General features: G+C 48.5%; 1 protein-coding gene across 11 annotated transcripts in view; it reads left to right on the forward strand.

Annotated features, from left to right (window-relative positions):
- CELF2 (CUGBP Elav-like family member 2) overlaps window positions 1–16,737 on the forward strand; it is an 867,775-nt gene that overhangs the window by 788,178 nt on the left and 62,860 nt on the right. For all 11 annotated transcript variants that reach the window (XM_070471964.1, XM_070471957.1, XM_070471963.1 and 8 more), the window contains one exon: window positions 7,966–8,014. In XM_070471964.1, coding sequence (XP_070328065.1) covers window positions 7,966–8,014 — 49 coding nt within the window. The remainder of the gene's footprint in view (window positions 1–7,965; window positions 8,015–16,737) is intronic.

The raw sequence follows: 16,737 nt of genomic DNA on the forward strand, positions 1-16,737 counted from the left end.
GAAATAGCCTTTATGTCTAGCGTGGGAGAGGAGATTTTGGTAATGCTCTCGGTTCTTAGAAGCTACCATCTCACAGCATAGCTGTCTGGATGTGCTAAGGGGAGGCTCCGTATGCAGGAGGGGTTGAGAGTGTGCTCCAGCCTGGGACAGTCCCAGTTCAAATCCCTGCCCCACTGCTGATGTGCTGGGTCTGCCTCAGCCAAGTTTTTTCATCTCTCTCTGTCCTCCTCCTTCCATCCCTCCCCCAGCCCGGTCCCTTTAGTTCCTTATTCACGTCTATCTCAGGGTTGTTGTGAGAATTAAATTAGTTAGGATACATATAAAATGCCTACAGCAATCAGTGCTTAGCCCAGGAAAACTGAGCGAGCACAGGGGAGATTTCCTCAGTTTTCGCCAAAATTGCCTAAATTCTCTACTTACATAGCAAACACAACAGTGAGCGCCAAGCCCAGCTTCATCCTGATGGAGACAGATCCCACATGTGACTTTGGTCAGCTGTATTCTTGCAGAGGCAGCACTCTGTTAAAGATGTTTCGGGAAGTTTAGCGATACATCACCATTTTCAAAAATCAGAGAAATTCAGAGGTCCTTATTCAATACTGATAGGTCGACATTCCTAAAACTCACTTTCTTCCCAGTCTGCTCTATGCAGAGTATAAAAAGCAGTGACAGAAATGGCAGAATTTCCTACCTAGAGAGATGGGGGCCAGCCTCTATGGCTCTGGGAGTTCCTTGTGGTCGTAGAAGATCCCTTGACGATGCATCTGCCTTTGGGTGATGGCGTGCGTCCAGCTGGTGGCAGTTCCTTGGAAATTTATTTTTGCCCATTTGCAAAACATTTTGGAGAAAAATTCAGGAAGTGTAGATAGATGCCTTTGGTATCTCAGAGTCTGCTGTCCAACAAGATATGAAGTATATTCCCCATGAGTCAGGTTTGCGTTGTCAGGGAGCAGAAGAAAAATTCCAGTTCGTCTGTCCTGAGTGGAGTCCGTTAATTTTCATGCATTCACTTCTTCCCTCCCCTCTCTTTCTCCTCTTAAATATTTTGTGGGCAGTAAGCTTATAACATGTGCCATCACGGCTGCTCTTTCTAGGGGTCACAATGGGGTTAATAATGAGATGCATGGTGGTGACTCTAAAACCCATTTCAGGTTAAAAAATGGCATGTTTTATATTGAGTCTGGTGTTAAAGGTGGTTCATTCATCCTTTGGTGATGGCTGAGGTTAAACACGTTTCAACACAAATTCTCCTTGGTGTAAGAAACAGGGTCCTGTGTCTTCCAGCCTCTATCTGGGTTAACACTGGCCGTTTCAGCTCAGAATCACCTCCTTAGCCATCACAGGATCAAGGCAGAAAGATCTGGGGAAATAACTCAGACTTCATAGAGTGCAGTTCGTGGATGCTGGTGGTTGCGGTCCAGGCTTGTCTTTGTCACTGGGATGTGATGGGACTCATGACGAGGGTGGTGACGGCTGATGCCAGGGGCGTCTGTGGCCCCCTCCCCCTGCCGTCACCTCCACAGACTTTGAGGGGCGCCTTTGCCCTATAATACATCCTCATCTTCATTTCTGTGAGCCATAGCCAGGCTCCTGGTGACGCATCCAAGGTTGACACGTCCCAGAGTGAGAAGCAGCAGGTACTGCCAGCAATAAGGGCCTCGGATCTAGGGCCCCCTGTGAATGTGGCGGAGAAGCCGAGGGAGGGCCGGGGGTCACGCACTCAGCATTAGGAGGCAGGATACGGGGTGAGACTTGCTCCTGGAGGCTGGTGCCCTGTGAAGCTGACAGCTTCCTGAGAGAGTGGAGGCGTGGGATGAAAACTAGCCCACGTCAGAGAGGAGGGGCCCTATCGGCTCCCTGAGAAAGAGCAGCTCAGGGTGCTGTGGTCACAGTGCCCTTTGCTTTTATGATCAATACTGAATACTCAGATGTAACTGAAAGTAACAACCAGTTTCTCTGGAATCTTGTTTGACTAGTCCCCCTTTCATCAGACTTCATTTGCATTTGTTTGTTTCATTGAAATATAGTTGATTTACAATGTTACATTAGTTTCAGGTATATAGCAAAGTGATTTATATAAACATATATTTGTATGTACATATATATGCCTTTATTCTTTTCCATTATAGTTTATTCCAAGACATTGAACATAATGCCCTATAATATACAGTAAATCCTAGTTGTTTATCTATAGATTTCATTTGCCTTTAAGTAAATAGGACTAAATAGAAACCAACAAGTTACCCAATACCTTACTGTGGAACGTGAGATGTGATGTCACTGTTCTGTAATAAAATGTAACACAAATTCAAATACAAAACAAATTCACATGCAAAGCAATCTTCAAGGAAATGGGTTTAGAAGGCTTTCTTCATAGAAACGTAAGCTTGATAAACTCTGTTAAGTTAAATGCGCTGCCATGAAGCGGATCTGTTTCCAAAATACTTGATTTTGCCATTTCCCTGGGACAGGCCCTCTGCTGTGGGGAATCTGGAGTAGGACAGCCAGAGCCCTGCTGCCGTCTCTGCGCCAAGGGCAGCTGAGTTGGACTCAAGTCTTAGACTCACTGGGCTTCCCAGGTGGCGCTAGTGGTAAAGAACCCGCCTGCCAATGCAGGAGACATAAAGAGATGAGGGTTCAATCCCTGGGTCAGGAAGATCCCCTGGAGAAGGAAATGGCTACCCAGTCCAGTATTCTTGCCTGGAGAATGAATCCCAGGGACAGAGGAGCCTGGCAGGCTACGGTCCATAAGGTTGCAAAGAGTTGGACACAACTTGGTGACTTAGCACCACGCATGCTTAGATTCACTGCTGCCGTTCCTCCAGGCCTCAAGGAAGCTACCCTGTCAGTGCCACTGGCTAGAGGTTATAAATCCCTGGGCTCCTCTAACCATGTAGACAGATCATAACAATACAGACCAGCGAAGGTTTCTTCAGACCCAGCCGATCCTGTGTAATGATGGAGATGCAGCCTCGGAGTAATTAGCATGCCTCCTAACATATATACAATGGAATATTATCTGGCCATTGAAAAGAACAAAGTGATGCCATTTGCAGTGACATAGATGGACCTAGTCACACTGAGTAAAGTAAGACAGAGAAAGACAAATAACATGAAATCACTTGTATGTGGAATCTAGAAAAAAAAGTACAAATGGACTTCCTTATAAAACAGAAGTAGGGCCACAGATGTAGAGAACAAATGAATGGCTACCAAGGGGGGAAGGAGGCGAGATAAACTGAGAGATGGGACTTGACATGTACACACCAATATATATAAAACAACCTGCTACGTAGCACAAGGAACTCTACTCAGTATTCTGTAATGGCCAGTGTGGGAAAAGGATCTAAAAAAGAGTGGACATGTGTAACTGATCCAGGAAGGAGACTGGAACAGTGACGGCCGAGCTCTTGGGCCTTCCTCCTGGAAGGTGCATGCCCCCGCCCTCCGGCTTGGGCGGTGGAGGTGGCCAGTGTCCCCATCGTGACAAAAGCTGTGTTGCCACGCTTCAGTTCCGATGCCACGGGCATCACCTTCAGTCCTCGAGGGAGGCAGTGAGGGTGTGGCCTCTGGCTGCCATCCCAGGGCCGTTGTACTTCAGGGCTGAGAGCGCGCTGTTTTCCCTGTGCCTGCACTTCTCTGATCCGTGAACTTATCCCTGATGGTGGGTCCTATAGTGCTTTGTTATTTGGGGTTTGGTGAATGGTCTCTGGCGACACCCGTCGCTCCCTCTGTTGGTTAGGATGCATCACTGCCGCTCATTAGGAGCAGTGTGACTTCGTTTCTCTGACTCTGTTCCTTCAAGTAGGTTGCTCCTTCCCTGAAATGCCCTCCACTCAAGTCCCGGTGAGCACCAGGGTCCCTTCAGGAGTGAGCCTGACCATCGCTCCGGCTGAGCCGTGTTCTGCGCGTGCCCTTCCTTTCTGGCGGGTGTGTGTCTGAGTCCCCACGCCGCGTGAGGAAAACGCCTGGTGTGTCTCTCTCTAGCCTTACGTTAGACACTGTTGTGATGAGAACGCTTGCTTACCCATTATTCCCACCATGTAACAGCGCGGAGTGAAGTGAATGTGTGAGTTGTCTCAGCACCCTACTGAGGTGACTCTTGGACACCGTGTCCTGTTAGAGGGGAGGAATCTCCCTATATTATAATATTATATTATATTGAAACTTTAAACTGGAATGTCCCCTCCTCTCCAGGAACTTCCCTGCTCCACTCAACAAGTTCTCCCAAAGTTCTTGGAATCATAAGACTTTGAGGAAGTGACATAACATTATGAGAATGACTCCTCCTAACCATTTTTTTTTTTTGTCTTCCTTGACATTTACATCCTTTGTCTGATCAGGAATTTGTAACTCAAATGAACTGTTCATGATAATGAGCCATTCCTAACACAGTCCTGATTGAACACCTCTCTCCAAGAAGGTCAAGGTGCTTTACATACATTATCACAGTTGGTTTCAGAACATCCCTGGAGTAGGGTGACCAGCCGTTCAGAATCACCTTGGTCTGACAATCCAGGTCTCCATGAGGAGATCTCTCCTTCTCGTCTCTGGATCCAGGAGTTCAAGTTCAAAAAAACCAAATTCAAGGCCAAAGTGGCCACAGCTGTTTTATTGCTCCCACTGGAACATTCCTGAGCCTTCTGGATAGTCTTAGATCAGAATCGGAGTCAGTTCTCAGCAACAGCAGGAAAACCCAGAGTCAAGTCTTTGCACAATACCCATGGTGAAGTTCTGTTGATAAAGTGTGGTGGGAAGGCAGAGGAAGACTACTTTCCCCCAAGGGGCTATTGCTGGCACCTCCAAGTGAGCATCTCTCTGGTACCTGCGGTTCCTCCTCGTAGGCTCAGGAGTCCAAACACCGTGTTGGGCATTTGTGGGGGCAGCCATGCAGTTTGTGGGAATCAGCCCTGGTTGAAGAGTAGGGAACTCTGATTTCTGATCCCAACTGTGTCATTAACCAGCGGTGTGTCCTTAGTGGAGTCCCTTGTTCCCTTCAGACGTTGAAAGTATTGGACGAGATGACTCCCAGGGCCCTTGGCAGCTTTAGTCAAATGATTCTGTCCTTGCAGCTCCTAGATTTCCTCATCCAGACCTCTGTCACGTCGCTGATGGATCTGAGGACTCACAGCACTCTCTCTGTAATACTTTTCTGATCCTCATCACCAGCTTTCTCCTTTACTTATGTGCATGTCAGTCAACCATGTGCATGTCATGCCAACCGTGTTGGGTTGGCAGTGTCTTGAAGGCAAGAGTCCTATTCATTGAATTTTTGCATCCTGTATGTTAACGGTGGTACTCTTATTTCTCCTGTACCTTTAACCTGTGAAATTCATCTTGAGTCTTTTCAGCTCATTGACCTGTACATGTGTTTACTATCTGGAAAGACTCCACCCTCATCATCCACCAAGCCTCCTGTCTTCCTCCCTGCCACCTCTTAGAACAAATCTCGAAGTAATTATCTGCATCTGTCATATCAACCATTACCTTTCCTGTTAACTCCCACTACCTGCAGGTTGGCATTCTGGCCCCCAGTACCCCCACAGAAGCTGTTTGGATAAATTTTTTTTTTTAATCTGTATTGCCAGATGCAGAAGGGGCACTTTCATCGTAGCATCTAACAGCACTTGCTCTGACCACCAGCTTGTTCTTGAAACTCTCCCTGCATGGTGCCTGTGGGGCCCGCGGTTCTGTTCCTGCTTCTCTGGGTCGGCCCTTGCTCTGTCTCTCTGACGACTCCTCTTCCTGGCTGTTGCCCGTGGTTCTGCCCTTGGCTGTTGTCTCCCTTCACTGAGTTCCTTCTCTGGACTGTTTCAGCCACACCTGTGGCATCAGCCCGCTCCCAGAGCCGTCCTGGCGGCCCGAGACCCGCGTTTGCAGCTTCACACCAAACGCAGGGCGTCCTGACCTGTGCCCCTCAGCCTCTGCCCGCCCGCTCCCCAGACTGCTTTCTCGAGTTTTCCCTGTTTAGGCCGTTACTTGTAGGGCACCACATTATATGCAGGGCACAGAAGTGAAGTGGACGGGCCGGGGCCCCGCTGTACGTTCAGTTGCCCAGGCCTGGGGTTCTGCCACCACCAGCCAGTTGCCTCTGAGGTTCAGACCTTCACCAGCTCCCGGGGGCTCTTGGCAGTCCCTCGCCTCCTGAGTCTCCTCTCTCCAACGCTGCAGCCAAAAGTGACTTTTCGAGAAAGCGAATGGGAACTCATGGCTTTGCTGCTTAAACATTCTATACCTGATCGCTGACTTTTAGGTGAAATTGGAACTCCTTCGTCTGCGAGATCGTCAACAGCCTGGACACCGGCTGCCCTGGCACCCCCAACACACGCACTCGCGCTGTGTGCTGCCTCCAGGCGGGCTGGGCGCCTCCTCACCACCACCGCGTCTTTGTGTGGGACAGTCCGCTGGTTTCAGACTGCAAGTCCACCAGCCTTTAGGACTCAAAGCAGACAGGCCCTTTGCCACGCACCCCCACCGCCCTCACCAGGCAGAGTGAAGTGCCTGCTCCCCTGGACTCCCACTTTCAGCCCCTTTTCTGAAAAGACAAGTCTGCTTACTGACCCCTAAGCATTCTACTCTCATGCTGGTCTCTTCTCTACAAATTGAATGTATTAATGAGTGGAGTGGGAATACAAGTAGACCCCACACCTCAAGGCCTGTGTTCTGTGCATAAGAGCATCTTGCCTTGGAGCGTAAACGAAGCAGCTCTGAATTATTTAGCCTCTTGTCCCCAGTACTGCTCTCTCGTCCTCTTCCTCTAGTGTCTGGAAGACCCTGGCAGGCATTAGGTGCACGTGGTCTCGACCGCCCGATAATCACTTCCCATCATTTCGGTGCCAGAGCCAAGTAGCATTCCCCTTTCATTTAAATTAGATAAAACCCAGAGCTGTGGCTGGCAAGTGAGGGAAGTCCACTGGGGAAATTAAAGGTTCAGAGAGAATGGGACCCATTATAATAAAAGCATTTGCACAGCCACTGATTCCATCTACCCCGTGGCGTTGACAGTCCTTGGGGTAGGATGAAATATGAAGCGAGAGAACCCGTGAAAGTCATTTGAGGAATTTATTTTAATTGGAAATGGTGGCAGCTTTCTGTGCTTGGAGTCAACTCTGCAGATCACGCACAGGAGTGTGATTGGCATCATTTAAAGAGCACGGAGCATCTTGTTCCTCCAAGATGCAGGATCTTGGTACCACGTTGTCCCAGGTGCTTTCTCCACCTACGTGAGCACTGAATGTGATTGTCATCCCCTCCCTCATTCCTTCCTCCCTCCCTCTCGCCTCGGTCCATTCATTCACTGCCTCTGCATTCCTGTCTCATACTTCATGTTTGATAAAAATGAGATTATGACACCTAAATCAATCAATGGGTCAACCTGCAAATTACTGAGAACTCTAAAACCCAAGAAACAGCCATGCAGCAGATGTAGAATGACCAGGAGAAAAATGGACCGTCTGTAATCACTTGTAATAATACAAAATAATGATAGCTGTTTTTTCCTGTGCCTCATTTGTTAAGCACATCACATGCATCTTCTCTGGTAATTCTCTCCGGCCCTACTATATAGATGTCACCTCCATCTTACAGATGAGGAGACTAAAGCTCAGAGAAGACGCCTGCCCAAGGTCACGCCACTGTAATGAACGGCAGAGCCAGAATCCCCTGTCAGATCTAGGCAGAAACCACACTGAATGGTAGAACCAGGTTATGAATTTGAGCCTGACTGCAAAGCTCACGTGTTAAGATACCATGTCACAGAGCCTTGGGACTTAAAAGCATCCTGTTGCTGAACATCAAATACATGCTTGCATTTAATATATAATAGTTCCTGTTAACTGAGAGAGATCTCGTTATGATTTAAATGCCATTATAACAGTATCCGTCGTCTTGTTGAACAGCATGGGGTTTCTGAGACTGTTGAACTGTTATTCAATCTGCCTTACCTTCTCACTTTTCTGTTTTTAGATGCATCATCCCATTCAGATGAAACCTGCAGATAGTGAAAAATCAAACGGTAGGTGGTGACCAATTGTCTCCTATTATTGTCTGTTTTCTTAAGCACAGAAGTGAGGTTGGTGGGGGGAGAGGGTGCAGGGAGGAGTTAGCTATTTCTCTGGGGAAGGCGGAGAGATGTGTTCCAGGAGCTTCCATCGGGGTGGGCACCTCTGGAGAAACGTGAGCTTCAGTCCCATCCCTCCTGTATCTGGTGTAAAGACCTGTGAAGATGCTACAAGAAGTGGTTTTCCGTGTCCCTCTGTTTGGGATGTGATTGGTATGGTGACCCTGTGGCCTTTGGCTCTTGTCTACCTTCTCTGACAGCGGCACAGGCGCCCGAGGGGGAGGGATGACCTTACACCAGGCAGAGAAGCCAGGTGAGGAGGGCCTTACCCACCAGGACTTAGGCTGACTTTTTTTTCTCCCTTTCCTTCGGTCCTCTGGCTTTGAGAGTGTCTCATTGCACTTTTCTCTAGGTTGTACCCATGCATCTGCATCTATATTCATTCAGAATTCAGTCTGCTGGTTAATAAACACACACTTAAGTGCAAAAAAAAAAAAAAAGTATGCATTTGGTGAGGTCCATGGAATAATTGGCTTGCCTCTCCATGACACCAGAGGGTTGACGGGCACATTTCTCTCTGGAGTTTCTGCTTCTACTTGTGCAGACCGTCTCTCCCGGTTTTGTTCTTGGGATTGACTGAACGTATGTTAGAGGAATCTCCCGCCTTCTGGAGCCCAGCACCCCCATCCCACAAGACTGACACAATCAGCGTGGTTTCCGGCCTCCAGGCAGCTCTGCACCTCATTAATTAGTCATGGGGCAGAAGCCACGCACTCGGAGATCTGCATATCCGCATGTGTAAATTATGATGAGGCTCTGCCTCTCCAAGAGGTGTGTTTTTGCTGATTGTAGCGCATCCCACTTTCTGGCTCCATCGACTGGAAAGTTTTGAAGAAGTTCCCTGCCGTATGGGGTTGCTGCTGGCACTGGTTCGCCTGGCGGGAAGTAAACATTGGTGCTTCACCACCATCCTGACCAGCCGCACCCTTCTCTGCGGATCTGATTCCCTTTTCCCTACAGTTCTTTATCGCAGTCGTGGCGTTGGGTGTCAAAGCGTCTAAAACCCGCCACTGCTTTCTTGTGGGATCTTAGTCCAGTCGCTTCATCCTTTGTTTGACAATTCATCATCAGTTACTCTGTGCCGGGCAGGTTGCCAGGGGCTGGGGCTGCAGCAGTGAATTTTTACAGAAACGGATGCAAAAGACACTGTCCATTCCCTCCTGGAACTCAATGTTCGTTGTCACTAGTTTCAGTATCTTAACAGTCATGGAGAGACTGGACTTTAATCTCATTCATAGAATAGGAATAAAGGTAACTGCCTCTCAGAGCTGAGCTTTTTTCCTAGATATTTGGGATAGTGCTGTAAGTGACTGAGCACTTGTATAAAAGGTTGCCTGGTGTCTCCACCCGATTCTTCCCTGGCCCTTAGGCTCTGAGCCAAGTGCATCTGCCCAGGCAGAAGGCGGGCTCCCCAAGCCCACGTGCTCCAGGTGGGCATGTCTGCAGTCCCTTCTCTTCCTCCTGGGAGAGGGGAGGGATGGAGCTGGTATTTGTGGGGTGAACTCCGTCAGCGAAGGTCATGTCCAGCCACCAGGAGATGCTCCCTGTCCTTTGGCTCCATAATCATCCAGACTGTCAGGACACCGGTCACGGGATCAAAGTCTGCAGAAGAGGCTTCATTTGAGCCTTAGGCCATTGTGATAAACATGACAAAAGAGAGAACAGAGTTGGAAATGTGTGACTCAAAATACCTGAAGAGTTGAACCAAGAGAAGGTGTCTCCTGCATTTTCTGCTGGGCAAGTGCAAACCCTGACTGTCCGTGGGGTGGCTGCCGGGGAGGTTCAGAACAGCCCGCCGCCCTCTGACTCCTCTGGACACTGAGGGTGGTGTCTGCTTGGGGTCTGGAACCACAGCAACAGGATACAACTTTTGGGGGCACACCCTGTTTTGCAGAGTCTCAAAAGCCAAGCAGGACTGGGTACTGTTTTATCAAGAGGAGCAAATACCCAGAAATGCCATGTCTCAAGAAGCACCCTCTTTCGGGGAGCCCGGAGTGACCCCTGTCCCTGCACTTGTTGGCTGTGACCTTGGGCAAGTTCCTCTCACCTCACCCAGCCTCCAAGTCTCCAGCTGTAAGAGGGGCTGTGGTCTTCTAGTCTGTGCTGCGCCCGTAAGGCCCACCTCACACTGGCATCCCGCAGTTGTCACCTGCAGAACTTAGCGTCACACCTGATGCGAGGCAAGCATCCACTCTGCTCCGCTGACGACTTATCTCCAGCCCTCAGGGGCATCTTCTCTGGTGCCTCCTGAGAGCAGAGACCAGCCCTTCCAGCCTTAGACTCTTCCTGCCAAAGCTTGGGTCTGAACACACAAAGGAAAACCCCCAAACCTTTCTGGGCCGTTGATCCCTTGGCTTGCAGACTGAACTTCATTTTCTGAATTTTCAGTTAAGAAACAAAAAGTCAAATAGTATAAAGGGACCGAAGGTGGCTTTTAAAGTGCTCTTCTTCGTAGAGACTTGGGTGGACCCCCAAGTGGACCAAGCTGGTAGACCCCCGCCTTGCATAGTCATGAGCAGACTTCAGGGTTCTCCTTGGACCTGAGTGAAAGAAGGAGAAAGGTTTTATGTCCCAAAGCCAGGGCTACAAGCTGCAGGCCTTTTCTGATGTCACGTGGCATTTTTGACAGGTAAGCGTAGTTTCTGCAGGGCTTCCCTGGTAGCTCAGCTGGTAGAGAATCCGCCTGCAATGCTGGAGACCCCAGTTCAGTTCCTGGGTTAGGAAGATCCCCTGGAGAAGGGAATGGCTACCCATTCCAATACACTTGCCTGGAGAATTCCATGGACAGAGGAGCCTGGCAGGCTACAGTCCATGGGGTCACAAAGAGTCAGACACGACTGAGAGACTTTCACTTTCACTTTTTCATAGTTTCTGCAGCTCAGAGAGCACCAAGATTTCTTGGGCTCAGATGCTCAAAATAGCTCCTGTGGCTGTGAAAGAAGTATAACGAGCTCTAATTGCACTTTTTTTTTCTGAGTTTGCTGACATTTATGGATGGCACAAAGGACTCATCATAGTGAGACAGTTACTCTCTTCATTAGCAGTGTGTTCAGATTTCTCCAACTTCATATTTGCTGAGCAGGATTCATCACAGATTCATTAGTGATGGACAAATGAATTCCAGAAAAGCAATCACTCCTTTAAGCTTTTGTCCACTCAGGGATTTTGACAAAGGGAACCTCTGTGGTGAGCCCAGAAATGTTGTTTGTTGTTCAGTCACTAGGTCGTGTCCGACTCTTCATGACCCCATGGACTGTAGCCCGCCAGGCTCCTCTGTCCATGGGATTTCCCAGGCAAGAATACTGGAGTGGGTTCACCTTTCATTGTCCAGGGATCCTCCTGACCCAGGGATCGAACTCAGGTCTCCTGCATTGCAGGCAGCTTCTTTACCACTGAGCCACCAGGGAAGCCCCCCCCGGAAATGTGAGTCTGCTCTTGTGTGTTCCCTGCACTTGTGTTTTCTGGAACAAACCTGCAAGATCTCCACCCTTCCTGGAACCTGTGCTTCCAGTGGCTCTGGCGTGAGCTGCAGCCTCCAGCACATTTATACAGACTCCCAGCATTTTCATCGATACTTCACGTTCTTGCACTTCTACTGCGCCAGGCATCCAAAAAAAAGATCCTACTCTGGACCAGTAATAAAACATCAGGGATTTTGAGAACACACTGGACATATGCCCGGGTCTCAACAGCATCCACCTTTTGTGGTGGATTTTCCCTTGCACCTAGTTGAGTGGACAGTACTGGAAGAGCATTTGAGGAGGCATGGATTATTGCAGGGACCAGCAACACTCACACACACACACTCTTTTTCTCTCCCATCAGAGGGCCTGTTTGCAGCTTTTAATCCTCCATCACTATGCAGAAAGAGCAACCAACTGTGCAGGCTTGAAAGTTACAGGCAGTTGCTGGGTCTGAAGTCAGTCCAGCAGTGGGTAATGAGGAAGTCGTGGTGGTTGCCTTTGGTTCTGGGCTTGGGGTGCCAAGGGCTGGAGCTGTGTGCCCTTGTGAGGTCACGCTCCTAGCTTCAAGTATTCTTTTTTTACTCTGTGGACAGAATGTCAGGTTCATTCTGCTTTAACTTCCATACTCACGGCCTATCAAGGATCCCGAGAGTCTCGCATCCAGAAATGCCACTTAAGCCCTCATCTCTTTCCTCAAGGCCTCTGAAACCCCCAGTGACTGGGCATCCAGTTCCAGGCTCACGAGAGCCAGCATGAGGGGACGCTGTCGTCTGGGGAGGGTGAGGCCTGCAGAGATGGGGATCTGGGTGTCCCCCTGTAGTCACTTGCTAATCACTTGAAAAGGAAGAAATCATTTTGAAATTCAAAGTAGACTCTGGGATTCAGAGGCCATAATTAAATGCCATATGTTAGCACCAACACATTGGAAAGTTGTTAATGAATTCAGGCCGCCCCGAATACAGGTGTGACTTTCACAGGTTGTACACCAGGGTGTTAGCATATACTTACAATTGGGGGTGGGGGGCGCATTAAAAATAAAGTTTCTAGTCCCTGAACTTAAAAAAGTCCCCATGTACCTGTAATATTTACCCTTCTCATTTATACTGTGGAGGGGGGAGCTGGCAGTGGTCGCTGCTGTGAATCCACTTTCAGCTCGGCTGCTGACATTCGTGGCCACCCTATCTGTGTAGCCCCTGGTGTGTGAAGCATTTACTCTCATTCATTCATTGGTTATCCTAAAGGAAGATGGACTTTTCTTCCAGAGGGCGAAGGCCTTATCTTTTAATTTTTTTTTTTTTTTTTCAGTTTCCCTAAAGCACTTAGCAGAACATTATGGATGTGGTAGGTTTATTTAAGCACCTGGCATTCTTGTGGATGGAAAAAAATTAGTGAGCTACATAACTGCTTGGGAATACTTAGGCAAGGCCCACCAGAAAATGCATCTAACATTGATGAAAAAGTTAAGTGAATTCAGGATGATTATGTTTATTTAACGTGTTAACGGAGCTGTTCGGCAATCCCTAGAATGGGAATCTGAGGAATAAATTTCAGGAATAAATTTTCACTGGAAGATCCAGGAGAACTCAAGGAGAGGAAAGCTCAGTATTTGTACTTATTCCCATTTTGCCACTAAAGTAAACAAGGTCCAACTGTTAAAACCACAGAGCAGCTTTGGCTCAAGAGATTGCTACCATTCAGATTCCTATATACATGCACACACGTGGCAACACATACACACGGGTCCACACACATGTGTCCACTCACACTTGCGCACACACATGCATGATCACACACTCACACATACGTTACACACACATCCACATGTGTGCACATACATCCATGCACGGGGAAGGAAGTTAGCACTTTCGGTAGCATGTGAATGGTGTAGATTTTCTTTTAAGCTAATACTTGTTACTGAAAAAAGTGACAATTATGTTTCCTCCCTCTGCTTGTCAGAGTTTTACCCTTCCATTGAGCCTAGGAAGTCAGGATTTCTTAAGTGGTTTCCTTTTTTTTTTTTAATATTCTTATAGAAAGAAATCATTTTTGAACTTCCTCGGGAGCTGCACGTTTAGGTGACTCTATCATTCTCCCACCCCAACAGAGCTCAAACCCTGAAAACTATTTTGGTTAAATACCGTAATTATAGGTCTGCCAGGGAAACCAAGGACCAACTGGGACTTATCCTTTGCTTTTGTTTGAAAGAACCAAAACTGGATTCTTCTGGATAAGAAGAAATAAAATAGAAATTAGTTTCTTACTCATCGAGATACCAGCCATAGCTCCCTGAGGGTGGGAGTCCCAGAGGTGAGGGTGCGAAGGGGTCGGGACGGTTTCCCGCCTTCCCTAAGTTCCCCTCCCTCCTTGGTCCCATTTCCGTCAGTCCCGTCTGTTCCCCTTCCAGTTCAGGGGAATGCCTCACGCTGACGGGGCCCTGGGGTCCTCACACTGGAGCTCAGAGGCTCCCATTGGCAAGAAGCCATCTCCTCTCTGGTATCTGATGCTTCTAGAAATGCTTGGATCCTTGGGCCAACCCAGCCTTTGACTTACTGTGCTTCACCAGCTCCTACTAGATGACTGGGGGTCCACTTACTCTGACAGGAGGAAAAAGGATTTCTTAAATGAAAAAATCTTCATCTGCACAAAGCAACTGGGGTTCTCCACGACCTCTGCCTGGGAATCAGAGCCCGTGATGCCCGTTGCTTCCTCGACAAGGCTCAACAGGGTCAGGGCCCTGGACCACCGATGACCTTCCTTCCGCACTAAGCCCCTTCTCTGCCAGCAAAACAGAAAATCGTACATCCGGCGCTCCAGTAAGGCGGCCTGCCTCTGGGCTCCCCAAGGACCACCCTTGTTCTTCCCTGACTCTGCGCCTTGTCCGGTTAATATGTGGTGTCCCCAGCCTACTACCAGTCCTTCCAGACCCTGCCAGCGCTTCTTAAAGTCCAACGTCAATTCCACATCTAACATCAAGCCTTTCTCAAACCCTGAAGCACATTTCATAGTTCACAGGAATTATGGACTTGTGGTTTTTTCAGCCTGAATTCCTTGGAACCCTCTTTTCTCTGCATTGTCTTGGGAGCTGCAACCAGTGTGGAGAAAGGGGCTAGCAGAAGGGGATTCTGAAGTTCATGAGCCTCCAAACCCAAATGCTTCAGTCAGCAAACCATATAACCAGGCTACCTTCTCTCCATCACTTGAGAGAGAGTAAAGGAAAGAAAAGAAGAGAAAGAACCAAGTTGAAACCTTCATTCTGTGGACGATAAGACTAAGTTCCAGAGAGGTCTGCTTAGCCCCCAAGGTCACCCATCACCTTCCAGGCAGTGCTGTAGTGAGGACCAGGGTCCCCAAGTTACAGCCCTGGCCTCCTCTCCTGGCCTTGTCTGACTCCTCCAGACTCGCCAGAAACACAGTGGAGAGAGCAGAACCCCGGGCTAGGGAAGGTACGGGATCCTGGTCCAGGTCAGGCTACCTCCTTGTGGAAGGACCCCTGGCCAGACCCTTCCCCCTGCTGGGCCTCGCACGTCTCTTTAGTGTCACCCAACATGGTCTTTCGAGGCTGTTACTTCTAGCCTGGGATTCCAGGGCTGCGAGCTCCTAGCCCGTCAGTGCCACCCTGTCCAATGTAGCGGTCACATGTGGCTTTTAAATTAGTGAAAATCATGTCACAGGAAGAATTCACCTCGCACATACTGGCCAGCTTTCAGAGTGCTCAGTGACCACAGGCGGCCTTAGCTACTGGGGTGGACGTCACAGACCAGACTTCCCCCTTCCTGCCGCGCTCTCCGGGGTGGCGTGGCTTCAGAGGAAACCAGTCTCTCTCCATTACATCAACAGATCATCCGTTCCAGCTCCCGGAAGACACAGACCACGGAGTCTGACTTCGGTACCTGAAGCAGTTGTCCCTGGCAAGTCTCAAATACACTCTTGCCAGTTAGAGGATAATGAGATACTTACTGTCCAGGGAAAGAGTAAGAGAAACAGGAATGAAAGCCAATTAAATAGCAATGACGAGATTATAATACAGATATAAAAGGATCCCTTAAGCTAGGACTTTCTGAAGTGCTGCTCTAGCTGGCTATCTTTTATTATTATTATTATTATTATTATTTTAAGAAATGAAGTGAAACATGGGAAATAAGCAAGCCTTCTCCCTGAGGGCTTCTAGGACGATCTTTTGCACTCTCCTACAGAAGGCTGTGTTGAAGTCCATAATAGTCCTGCCTTTGAGACTGAGCATACGCTGTTATCCTGAGCTCAAGCACATTGGTTTAGGTGGAAAATTTCCCAGGTCATCAGGAATAAACCTTCCCTAATCTCTACCCACTGTCAACTTCCAAGGTTAGAATTTGCGCATTGTTGCCCTGACACCCAAATGCATTTCCGTTCATCGTGAATCCTACTTCCCGGTCTTCCCTGGTTAAGTTAGTGGTTAAAACTCTGCACTTCACTTCTAGGGGCATGGGTTCAATCCCTGGCTGGGGAACTAAGGTCTCCCATAAGATCCCACATGCTGTGTGCAGGAACCCCCCCCCCAAAAAAAATCGTATCTCCAAATGGACAGAAGAGTATTGTTCCTTCCTTGTACTTCTTTTGTTGTTGATGGATTTCACTCTGAGATGGACCCCCCCCACACACACACGAGATTCTCAAACAACTGCAGCCACATTCTCCTGGCTGCAGCTGCCTTCATCTTTAATCATAAGGTGCAGACCACGTGTGCTGCCCTGGGTGGGGCTGTGTAGCCAGTGCTACCAACAGATCGAGCTCCCTGGAGAAATTCTCATCGCTTCTCTCCTGTTCTCGTCTGGACCCCTGAGGACAAAGCTGTTTGAAATCAGGGAAGGAGAATGTTTTCTTCAGTCAGCGCTTTGTTAAAAGCTTTGTTGACCACTTTTTCACTCGGTTTCTGTTGTTTTTCCTCTGCTGACCATTCTCTTTCCCTGTCACTCAAGTTAAAAGAGCATCTATGCCCCCACCCCCAACCACAAAACAACATTTGTATCCCTAAATGCCTCTATACAAGGGTATCACTTAGCAGTTACCCAGAACTTTACCGTTTAAGTGAACATACTACTGTTTGCTTAAAAATGGAGGGAAAGGACTTAAAAACAGTGTTCCATGTCCCTTGGAGAGGTTCTGTTAGTGTACAAA

This window comes from Odocoileus virginianus, chromosome 9, assembly GCF_023699985.2.
Source record: "Odocoileus virginianus isolate 20LAN1187 ecotype Illinois chromosome 9, Ovbor_1.2, whole genome shotgun sequence".
In the NCBI taxonomy this organism is placed as follows: domain Eukaryota; kingdom Metazoa; phylum Chordata; class Mammalia; order Artiodactyla; family Cervidae; genus Odocoileus; species Odocoileus virginianus.